The sequence below is a fragment of the Scylla paramamosain genome, chromosome 26, assembly GCF_035594125.1.
Source record: "Scylla paramamosain isolate STU-SP2022 chromosome 26, ASM3559412v1, whole genome shotgun sequence".
In the NCBI taxonomy this organism is placed as follows: Eukaryota; Metazoa; Arthropoda; class Malacostraca; order Decapoda; family Portunidae; genus Scylla; species Scylla paramamosain.
The window spans coordinates 21,428,684-21,440,293 of NC_087176.1; the positions used below are offsets into that span (position 1 = coordinate 21,428,684).

At 48.4% G+C, this 11,610-nt stretch overlaps 1 protein-coding gene across 5 annotated transcripts; it reads right to left on the minus strand.

Moving 5' to 3' along the window:
* Positions 1–1,180: 1,180 nt before the first annotated feature.
* Positions 1,181–11,201, minus strand: LOC135113826 (uncharacterized). 5 transcript variants are annotated; one of them, XM_064029451.1, is made up of 7 exons: positions 10,861–11,201; positions 8,678–9,082; positions 7,653–8,378; positions 7,106–7,240; positions 6,957–7,004; positions 3,410–3,589; positions 1,181–2,526 (listed from the first exon to the last, which is right to left on the minus strand). In XM_064029451.1, the coding sequence occupies exons 2-7, from the start codon at positions 8,678–8,680 to the stop codon at positions 2,017–2,019; spliced, it is 1,602 nt and encodes a 533-aa protein (XP_063885521.1). In that variant the 5' UTR covers positions 8,681–9,082; positions 10,861–11,201; the 3' UTR covers positions 1,181–2,016. The 5 variants fall into 5 exon arrangements, with proteins under 5 accessions (XP_063885521.1, XP_063885520.1, XP_063885519.1 ...); XM_064029450.1 differs by lacking the exon at positions 10,861–11,201 and adding an exon at positions 9,771–9,899; XM_064029449.1 differs by lacking the exon at positions 10,861–11,201 and adding an exon at positions 9,406–9,580.
* Between the last annotated feature and the right edge of the window lie 409 nt (positions 11,202–11,610).

Sequence of the window (11,610 nt, forward strand, 5' to 3'; positions counted from 1 at the left end):
ATCATTTACTGCATGCTTCACTGTATATATACGGTGTACCAATAAATCTGGGTTAATATCCTTATATATTGTGCGTCTTGAGGAGTTACTGTTTACCATGTCATCTTTTAATTTTTTCATTACCAAGCTCAGGTCCGGTACATTCGTGTTGATTATCTCTCTGACGGTCCGGCTGGTTGGAGTGTTAGAGTTCACTGTGTGAAGGCTAATGGATCATCATCATATCCTGACCTCTCATGCCACATACTATATAAAAATTTGTGTTGTCTGTGCCTGATTAAGTCCTTGAAAGGTGGATACCCTGACTCCACGTAGCAAATGTCATTACATGTTAGTTTTCTCACTCCTAATAATCTTTTTAGACACCAATTGTACAACTTCACCATCGTTTTCAGATCAGCTCCTATCCAAGATTCACAACCATAAATTAGTGATGACATGAGAGCTGCCGCTTATCACAAAAAAAAACTTTGTCTTGGATTGGTTAACTTTTATGCCATATTCTGTACAATAATCTTATAACAAAGATACCTTTCTCATCATATTTGCCCTCTTTGTCGATAATAGCACCGTGTCGTCCATTAGTACAAGTATATGTAGCCATTGTAAAAATCCATCATGTCCACACCCTTCTTTAATTAGTCTTATAAAGTCATTAACCAAGATGATAAAAAGTAAACATGAGGTGGGTGATCCTTGCCTCACACCTAGAGTTATTAAGACCACCGCTGTTCCCACCAAGCTTTCTGTCACAGTATACATAGCAATAAGTGCACATAACATAGCTCAGTCACATCCTAATCTTTGTAACATATAAAATAATTTATGTCTAGGTACTCTGTCATAGGCCTGGGAAAAGTCAATGAATGTTACAAATAGAGTTAATTTCCTCCTCCTAGCCATGTCACATAACAACCTGAGAGCCACTGTGTTCTCCACACACCCTCTCTTCTCCTGAGCACCAGCTTGCTCCCTGAAAGGTGTAAACCACTGTCTCAGTCTCGCACACAACACCATGTCGTACACCTTGACAATACTGTTTATTATACTTATTCCCCTATAGTTTCTCGCATCTCTCCTGTCACCCTTCTTAAAAATTCAAACTAACTTTACCTTTGTCCAAGCTAATGGGTAACTACCACAGTACAATATATTATTAAACAAAACACACATATACACAATCATTGTACTGGCAATAATTTAACAATACCGGGTGATACACCATCAGGACCTGAAGCTTTGTCTGGTTTCAATTGCTTCACTTGTTGTTGTATTTGTAATGGGTCAATAGGGTCATCTAACAGGGGTATAGACACATCGGTGGAAAAAGTCACATTCAGTAAGTTTCACATTGTCGGGAGGGTTAAAGTTAGTTTCAAAATAATCTTTAAAATCATCATCAGAGGGCACACATTTGAATTATTTTCACCACCAACTTCTCCCTTCCAATTTATAGCCCTCCAGAGTTGCAGATCATCTTTGTTCTCAACCAGTCTTTCCCACCTCTCTAAAGTAGTGTTTTCATCCTGTACGCGGGTTTAAAGATTTTTTTCTTTGGGCCTGACACACACACACACACACACACACACACACACACACACACACACACACACACACATACTGTTTTATGTCAAATTCCACTTCTCTTGTAAGCTTTGACTCTAGGAGAGATGTTACAGCAGTTGCGGTCTGCTCCCAGGTTTCATTTTGTTGCTCTTCTAGTCCGCTGATTCGTAGGTTCTTCCGCCTGCTGTAGTCTTCTTGATAAACTACTTTATCTTCTAGGTTTTTAATCATAAGAGTAGATGAGTCCAGTTGTTGAATTAGTTTACCAATTTGTAGTTTATCTTCCTTCCTCTCTGTCTTATGTTGATTGGCAGAAGATTTCAGCTCATCAACTTCGCGCTGCGTATATTCCAGGCTTGTGTGTGTGTGTGTGTGTGTGTGTGTTTGCTTCTTTCCTCTTAAAAAAATAACAAAAAAAAATAATAATATTGGTAGTGGTGTGGTGCAGCACTACTGTGACAGCACCACGCCATACTGCACCACAGTCACCTCAGTAATGGGGCGGTGTTGGGCTGCCTCCTGCACCACCTCCAGGCCCCGCACCACCTGGCCAAAGACACCAGCCCAAAAACCACCACGCTGCATGTCCCGGGTGGTGATGCTGAACTGAGCACCACAGGCAAAGTTAATACGCCGCCAGCAACACACAGCACCCGCCTTGCCTGACTCCCAGTACTCACCCTGGTCAAGGTGAGGCAGCAGGGCGGCTCCTCCCCTCCCATCACCTGTCTGGTAGTCTCCTCCCACCACACACTCCTCCGGCTGTCCCTCACTCATCACCTTAAACAGCCTGGTGTTGGCGTAGCAGGCGCCCCGCTGGCCCGAGCACAGCAGCATGAACTGCCGGCCCATGGGGGTGTCCTTGGGTAGACTCACCACCACCCGCCGCGCTGCGCTGCCGGGCCACGCCAGGTCCAGGAACACCTCGCAGGGGGGGGCGGCCGGCACCACCTTCCCCATCTGGAACACGTTATTGTTGTTGTTGTTGTTGTTGTTGTTGTTGATAGTAGTAGTAGAAGTATTATTATTATTGTTATTATTATTACTATTATTATTATTATTACTACTATCATTATTTTTGTTATTATTAGTAGTGTTATCATTATTACAGTTATAGGTTTTACAATTTTCATCATCACCATCATCATCATCAGTAGCAGCAGCAGAAGTATTCTTATTTTTTAAATTTTTTTAAATGTTTATGAGTATTGATAGTGTTCTTATTACTGTCATAACTATTAGTGTCATTGTCACCATGGCTGTCGTGGTCACCATCATTATCACCATCTCCATATCATTGTTGACAGTAACAATAATAATAGTAATGATAATAATACTAACATGAATAATGACAACAATGACCTTTTTTCTGTGATGACGCTCATTACTCTGATTATTGGTGGTGTTTGAGATGATGATTCCCTCGTGATGAGTACTGGCACTGTGAGGAGGATGACAAGACCCGCCTGCCACACCGCCAGGGGCACCAGTGAGGGGGAGGGAGGACAGCGGTGCAGCCCTCACGGTGCTGCTGTGACAGCCCCCACCGCCAGGGAGGAGGGAGGGACACTGCCTGGCGGAGGGGCAGGGCTGGGAATGTGGGAGGGAGGGACAGTGCCTGGCGGAGGGGCAGGGCGAGGAGTATTGGGAGGGTGTGGGCGTGCAGGGAGGGAGGGAGGGAGGGAGGGAGGGAGGGGCAGTGGCTGGCGGAGGGGCAGGGTGTGGTGGACCAGGTGAGGGAGGGTAAGGGTGAGAACGGGTGCGTGAGTGTTGTGACGGACAGTCCCCTTCCCTCCAGCCACGCGGTGGTGGCACCAGGGTGGGGCGCGAGGCCCTGACCCACCTGCAGGGTGGCGGTGAAGTTCGGCAGGGCCTGGGCCTGCAGGGAGTGGAGGTAAAGGCTGCCGTCTTCAAGGCTGATCCTTGCGTGCCGAGTCTGTCCCTCCACGTCTTGGACGGCAAAAGCAAGGCCAGCCTCCACCAGGCCCCTGGCACGCTGTGTTAGGCTGTGCAGGTCCTCGGCCTGCAGGGAGGAGGAGGCAGCAAGTCAGGCTGGCAGTTTGGGGAAGGGATACAAGCAGTACATTTCAAAAGGCAGCGACAGCAGCAGCAGCAGCAGCAGCAGCAGCAGCAGCAGCAGACTTTTAGGCATTCAGGAGCCTGCTCAGTGTAAAGGGGGACTTACACGGGGTAATTCACGGCTGCTTTTAGCCGGGATCATGCAGCCAGAAGAGAAAAGCAGCCGGGATTTGCTGAATTGCCGGAGCAGCCGGGAAGCCGGTCTGTGGGTGTGATAGGCCGCCTTGACGCCATTTTCCCGGGTCAAATGAGAACAATTATCAATATAAAATTGAAAATAGTGGAATGTTGATGGCAAGTGTTTTAGTAATAATCACTGACTATCTGCCAATATGTACAATAAATGGATTAAATATTTACATTCATTTACAAAAATTGTGGAAAACAGACGAGGAACATCATGTTTGTTTATGTGTTCAGTAAGGCAGCCAGCCCCCAGCACGTGTGTACCACAGCACCACAGCACCACAGCCTGCCAGGCTAGATACACCAGGCACTGAGGCAGCCAGCGCCCCAGCACGTGTGTACCACAGCACCACAGCCTGCCAGGCTAGATACACCAGGCACTGAGGCAGCCAGCGCCCCAGCACGTGTGTACCACAGCACCACAGCACCACAGCACCACAGCCTGCCAGGCTATATACACCAGGCACTGAGGCAGCCAGCGGCCCAGCACGTGTGTACCACAGCACCACAGCACCACAGCCTGCCAGGCTATATACACCAGGCACTGAGGCAGCCAGCGGCCCAGCACGTGTGTACCACAGCACCACAGCACCACAGCACCACAGCCTGCCAGGCTATATACACCAGGCACTGAGGCAGCCAGCGCCCCAGCACGTGTGTACCACAGCACCACAGCACCACAGCCTGCCAGGCTACATACACCAGGCACTGAGGCAGCCAGCGCCCCAGCACGTGTGTACCACAGCACCACAGCACCACAGCCTGCCAGGCTAGATACACCAGTAATAAGTCCACACTCATTTATTCCTTTGCTTTCTCTTCAAGCACAGCAAAACTACAGCCACAGCAGCCAGCTCGTCGGAGGACGACTCCATCTTGATTGTTTGCGTCGTGATGCAGCGGACCAGCGGGACCAGCGGCTGCTTTCCATCATCACCAGAATCTCATGCACTTTATATTTCTGCCCGGAACCATGCCAAGTCTGTTCTCCAACTAGCCAAAAACTCCTTCATTAACAGAAAATGTCAAAACCTTTCAAGATCTAACTCCCCTCGTGATTTCTGGCATCTAGCCAAAAATATTTCCAATAACTTTGCTTCTTCTTTCCCTCCTCTATTTCAACCAGATGGCACCACTGCTATCACATCTATTTCTAAAGCTGAACTCTTTGCTCAAACCTTTGCTAAAAACTCTACCTTGGACGATTCTGGGCTTGTTCCTCCCTCTCCTCCACCCTCTGACTACTTCATGCCACCTATTAAAATTTTTCGCAATGATGTTTTCCATGCCCTCGCTGGCCTAAACCCTCGGAAGGCTTATGGACCTGATGGGGTCCCTCCTATTGTTCTCCGAAACTGTGCCTCCGTGCTTGCATCTTGCCTAGTCAAACTCTTTCAGCTCTGTCTGTCAACATTTACCTTTCCTTCTTGCTGGAAGTTTGCCTACATTCAACCTGTTCCTAAAAAGGGTGACCGTTCTAATCCCTCAAACTACCGTCCTATTGCTTTAATTTCCTGCCTATCTAATGTTGTTGAATCTATCCTCAACAGGAAGATTCTTAAACATCTATCACTTCATAACCTTCTATCTAATCGCCAGTATGGGTTCCGTCGACGCCGGTCTACTGGTGATCTTCTGGCTTTCCTTACTGAGTCTTGGTCATCCTCTTTTAGAGATTTTGGTGAAACTTTTGCTGTTGCCTTGGACATACCAAAAGCTTTTGATAGAGTCTGGCACAAAGCTTTGATTTCCAAACTACCCTCATACGGTTTCTATCCTTCTCTCTGTAACTTCATCTCAAGTTTCCTTTCTGACCATTCTATTGCTGCTGTGGTAGACGGTCACTGTTCTTCTCCTAAATCTATTAACAGTGGTGTTCCTCAGGGTTCTGTCCTGTCACCCACTCTCTTCTTATTATTCATTAATGATCTTCTAAACCAATCTTCTTGTCCTATCCACTCCTACGCTGATGATACCACCCTGCACTTTTCCACGTCTTTTCATAGACGTCCAACCCTTCAGGAAGTAAACATATCACGCAGGGAAGCCACAGAACGCCTGACTTCTGATCTTTCTAAAATTTCTGATTGGGGCAGAGCAAACTTCGTATTGTTCAATGCCTCAAAAACTCAATTCCTCCATCTGTCAACTCGACACAACCTTCCAGACAACTATCCCCTCTTCTTCAATGACACTCAACTGTCCCCCTCTTCTACACTGAACATCCTCGGTCTGTCCTTTACTTATAATCTGAACTGGAAACTTCACATCTCATCTCTAGGTAAAACAGCTTCTATGAAGTTAGGTGTTCTGAGACGTCTCTGCCAGTTTTTCTCATCCCCCCAGCTGCTAACTCTGTACAAGGGCCTTATCCGTCCATGTATGGAGTATGCTTCACATGTCTGGAGGGGTTCCACTCATACTGCTCTTCTAGACAGGGTGGAATCAAAAGCTTTTCGTCTCATCAACTCCTCTCCTCTAACTGACTGTCTTCAGCCTCTCTCTCACCGCCGCAATGTTGGATATCTAGCTGTCTTCTACCGCTATTTTCATGCTAACTGCTATTCTGATCTTGCTAACTGCATGCCTCCCCTCCTTCCGTGGCCTCGCTGCACAAGACTTTCTTCTTTCTCTCACCCCTATTCTGTCCACCTCTCTAACGCAAGAGTTAACCAGTATTCTCAATCATTCATCCCTTTCTCTGGTAAACTCTGGAACTCCCTGCCTGCTTCTGTATTTCCACCTTCCTATGACTTGAATTCCTTCAAGAGGGAGGTTTCAAGACACTTATCCATCAATTTTTGACCACTGCTTTGACCCTTTTATGGGACTGGCATTTTTTTTATTAGATTTTTGTTGCCCTTGGCCAGTGTCCTTCCTACATAAAAAAAAAAAAAATGTGAAGGCTTTCGACTGACCAGCCGGCTGGAAAAACAGCCGGCTGACAGAGAGAGAGAGAGAGAGAGAGAGAGCAAGGAGAGAGAAAGAGAGCACACCACTCCACACTGGCAGGAGAGAGAGAGAGAGAGAGAGAGAGAGAGAGAGAGAGAGAGAGAGAGCCGTGAGCCGCGCACCAAGAGCAGTGCTGACAGGCAGCAGTGACACTCGTGACCTGCCACACTCACCGTCAGGAGCGGCGCCAGCAGTGCCTGCAGCCTATCCGCGATGCAGGATAGGCATCGCCTATCCTGCAGCAGCCTCCCAGCAGCCTCCCAGCAGCAGCAGCAGCAGCAGCAGCAGCAGCCTCCCAGCAGCAGCAGCCTCCCAGCAGCCTGGCCTCGGGCCAGGCTGCTGGGAGGCTGGAGTCCCCCGAGGCTGCAGCAGCAGTGCCCGGTGCCTCCAGGGCTGCCTGTGTGGCAGCGGCGGCAGCGGTGGCGGCCTGCAGGGCTGCGCGCGATGCCTCTGCCACCTGAAACACAGCACGGCAGTGAGGCGGTGTGTGTGTGTGTGTGTGTGTGTGTGTGTGTGTGTGTGTGTGGCACCGTGCAAACGGAGGGACGTGTGGTGAAGGCCTGGTCTGTGGTAAATAAGTTAGGCAGGAGTGTTGATAATGGTGGTTTGAGGTAAGTGTTTGTAATTAGTTTAATACTGTGTACCACTGTAACTCAACAAGTGACTGATGAAGTGTTGACGCGCTACTTGGAGTTTAATGTTTTAACATTGTTGTGGAGTAAAGCACATGTTTGGGACTACAAACACTGTGTTGTATGTGAGTGTTGTATGCACAGCTTGAGGTGTGCTCAGTAAACTCACTCACTCAATCACTCACTGACCGTGGCCAGAAGAGTGACCTGCAAGCACAAATGTGAGGCCACACCCACCCTGGTGACGATGGTGACGGCGTGGACGTCGGGAAACACTCCCAGGCACTCCCCTGTTCTCTGACTGTCCTTCTCCATCAGATGGTATGTGTCCTCAATGACCTCATAAGCTTCCTGCCGTGTTGCGGCCTTGCGCAGCGACTGTAGCGCGGCGTGCAGCTGCTGCTCCTTCTGCCGCACCTCCTCCTGCCTGCCCTCTACCCGGGACTCCACGCGGTGCACCGCCTCCTGGGCACTCTTGCTCTGGTCCACCAGCGTCTGCAGCTCGTCTTGCAGCCGCTGCTGGCGACTGCTCCAGCCACCGAGGGTTGTCAGATACTCGGCCAGCTGGCTCTGCTCCTCCTGGCAGGAGCGGATGGCAGCCAGGACCTTCGCCTCTTGCTCCTGCAGCAGGGACTGTGCACTCTTGCTGAGTCCCGTTGTCGCCTTTGGTGCAGGCCGTGTCACTGGTGGGGCTGCCTGCTTCCCTGGCTCGGCTGGCAGAGAGGCCAGTCCTGCACCCCTCAGCCTCCTCACCAGTCCCTCAACAGCATAGGAGATGGGGAACTGGCCCGCCTCGGGCACGGCATGACTCGCCCGGCAGGTGGGGCACGTGACGGCACCCTGCTGCTTCAGTACGTCAATGCACGGCGAGCACACTGTATGGCCACAGGGCAGGTTGTGTGGCCGCCTGAGGGTGTCGTCAAAGGTGGTGAAGCACACTGGACAGTCCTCCACGTTGTCGTCCTGCAACAAAGAGGCGGCGTGAGGGACACACTGCACAAAGCCCGGCACGCTCCCCACACCAAACACCTCATGCTGCTGCTGCTGCTGCTGCTGCTGCTGCTGTCAATCTTTCCTCCACCATTAACCCCTCACCTTCATGTTTTCCCCCTCATTCACAACCACTCATTTAATATATATATATATATATATATATATATATATATATATATATATATATATATATATATATATATATATATATATATATATATATATATATATATATATATAATTCCAGTACTGCTGAGGACAACACTCACCATGGTTCAAGCTGCCTGCCTCTGTGTTGCTGGCCTTGCTTCAGGCTGCTTGCCTCTGTGTTGCTGGCCTTCCTTCAGGCTGCCTGCCTCTGTGTTGCTGGCCTTCCTTCAGGCTGCCTGCCTCTGTGTTGCTGGCCTTGCTTCAGGCTGCCTGCCTCTGTGTTGCTGGCCTTCCTTCAGGCTGCCTGCCTCTGTGTTGCTGGCCTTCCTTCAGGCTGCCTGCCTCTATGTTGCTGGCCTTGCTTCAGGCTGCCTGCCTCTGTGTTGCTGGCCTTGCTTCAGGCTGCCTGCCTCTGTGTTGCTGGCCTTCCTTCAGGCTGCCTGCCTCTGTGTTGCTGGCCTTCCTTCAGGCTGCCTGCCTCTGTGTTGGTGCCACAACGCGCGTCACACTCCGTCTCCTTGCTCCTGATTGGATGGAGATGCAATTCACCAGTTAGTCAAGAAATAAGCTCACTTAAAGTTATAGTAAAATGAACTAAAGTAATGGCAAATAAACCTTATTGCAATGGAAGCCGTGTGGGGACAACAGGTCGCTGTAAGGCACACACGCTTGCAGGCACCTTGTTGTTGTGCGAGCGTGTCAAGCAAAGGGTGGTGATGCCGACGTGCGCTTCATGTGGCTCACTCACGGGGAGGGAAGCATTAATGAAGAACTAAAGGAATTAATATTGAGAAATCATGATGCGGTGAGAGGGGCAGCATGGGCGGATGAGGAACAACTTCAACACCTATGTTTCTCCGCGTCACCAGCGCCGCCAGGTGATGTCGCCAGAGGTACTACGTGCTCACGCCACCGCCAACAGTCCACAGGTGAGTTAAGACAAGAGTGATAAGATTACTACTCGTATCACACCTGTGGCGGCGGGGAGTTGGGGAGGTGGCCACTGGAAGAATCGCAGTATCTGGTAACTTCCATCGCCTCTCATGTCGAGGAAAAGCTGCCACACTGATACCCGAAGCAACTCCCGCCTTGTCTAGCAGCTGACTTTCATGTCACTGCTGAACTGACCGACCATCAACGTGAACAACACAAACATTACTTTTATTCCGCTCTATAGAAGTATTCTTTCCTTAACATTTGAATAACAATTACCTCTCAGATCCGTGATGGGACAAATGCTCCTCACCGAGGTGTGGTCCTCTTATTGATGAGATACTGTCCTGTCTGTTGTGAGTGATGCAACACACATCACTGTCACTGGCGCCGTCACGCTGTAATGTCGTGTTTCCATGTTGCGCAGTGTTGGTGCGTCCCTAATCTATAAGACTGGCTTTTGTGGGTTCAAGGGAACGCTTTAAGTTTCTATAATTTTTACCTAATTTGTGTCATTTACATATATTTACACTCAGACGATCATATACGACTTCCGACAACAACGAAAATCTACGAAAATAGTTTCATCTCTCTTCAGATAAACACCATTAAATATCTGGAACACTTCACATTACACTTCCGATTCAAATCATTTCACATATTTAACACTCACTAATAAATCACATCCTACACAAACCTGGCAGCTAATATTCAATGAGGAACACATCCCACACCTACCCAATCCCTCTCTGTCAATATATAACACCAACATTTTACTGTGACTGCATTGCAACTGTCTGGCACCTTATGCCCATCCTGACCCTCTCTGGTCTGACAGCTCTGTCTAGCTTGTCTCTCTGTCTGTTTCTGTCTATTCCCGTCTCCTACACCTTGTAATATACACGTGATGTTATAGCAACCTTTTGCCCCAACAAGGCTTCCGTTGTTATAACATTTATTTTCCAATATTTCGATCATTTAGTTCATTTTCCTGTAACTTTCAATAAGGTTAATTTTCGAGTAAGTATATTTATTTCCTCATACTTTGATCATACAGTTCATTTTCCTATACTTTCCGCAAGATCCATTTTCAAGTAACTATATTTTTCTTCCCATACTTCGATCATACAGTTTATTTTCCCTTAACTTTCACTAAGGTTCATTCTCGAGTAGCTTTGGTAATCGCATCTTCTAATCAGGAACAAGGAGGCGGCGGTTCCTATGGTGTGCCGGCTGTCCGTGTTGTCCACATCATCTGCTTCCGGTGACCTCTGCTTCCCTCGTATACTAATTCAGTGATGGCCACCTGAGTACCTCTTCTTGTAATCTTGTGCTAATCTCAAGCTTTGTTAGTGTTGTGATGACTCACCGCATTTTGTTGTTCTCCTCGGTGGCCACGTCTCGTCTCTTCTTGCTACCTGTTGTCGTGTTTATCATCTTCTTCCCTCATTTATTCTTTCTACTTTTTATTTCCTTCTTCATTTCTTCATTCTTGTTTCATTCTTCTTTCACCTTACGTGTTTCATTTTGTCTTGTTTCCAGGGTTAAAACAGTAAATATGAGCAATGAGTCCCTAGAAGACTTTTTGAACGACAGCCACGATGATTAACGCTTCCTGCAGCACTCTGGACGTGTCGTTCGCTCTTGCCTCAGTGACGACTCTCGCCTCACTCTCGCCTCGTCACCAGATATCTAGGTCTGGGATGCACCAAGCAAGGAAATGACACTTGGTGAGTCTAACCTGAATAAAATTTCCCTAGTGTTTTTAGATGCTCTGTAGGAAATACATGATTTACCGACGCCAAAATGTTGTCTCTGAGCATAAGTGTGACAGGGAAATATTTACCTACATGAGGCCTGAGGGGCGCCCGCACCGTGACTGAGGGGAAGGCTGAGGGTAGAAAATTGTTCAGCCTGTTAAAGACTGCTATGTCATCTCCTGAATTGCCCTCCCTTAAAGACCCTGGCCAAGACCAGCCAGGGCACAGTCGCTGAGTGGTGGCGGGAGGCGCTGGCCAGTCGCCGCTCAGGATCACGGAGGTCAACCACCACCACCTCCTCTTTTTTTTTCGTTCATTTCAGTCTGCTTGTCTTCCTCGTTTTCCACTTCCTCTTCTTC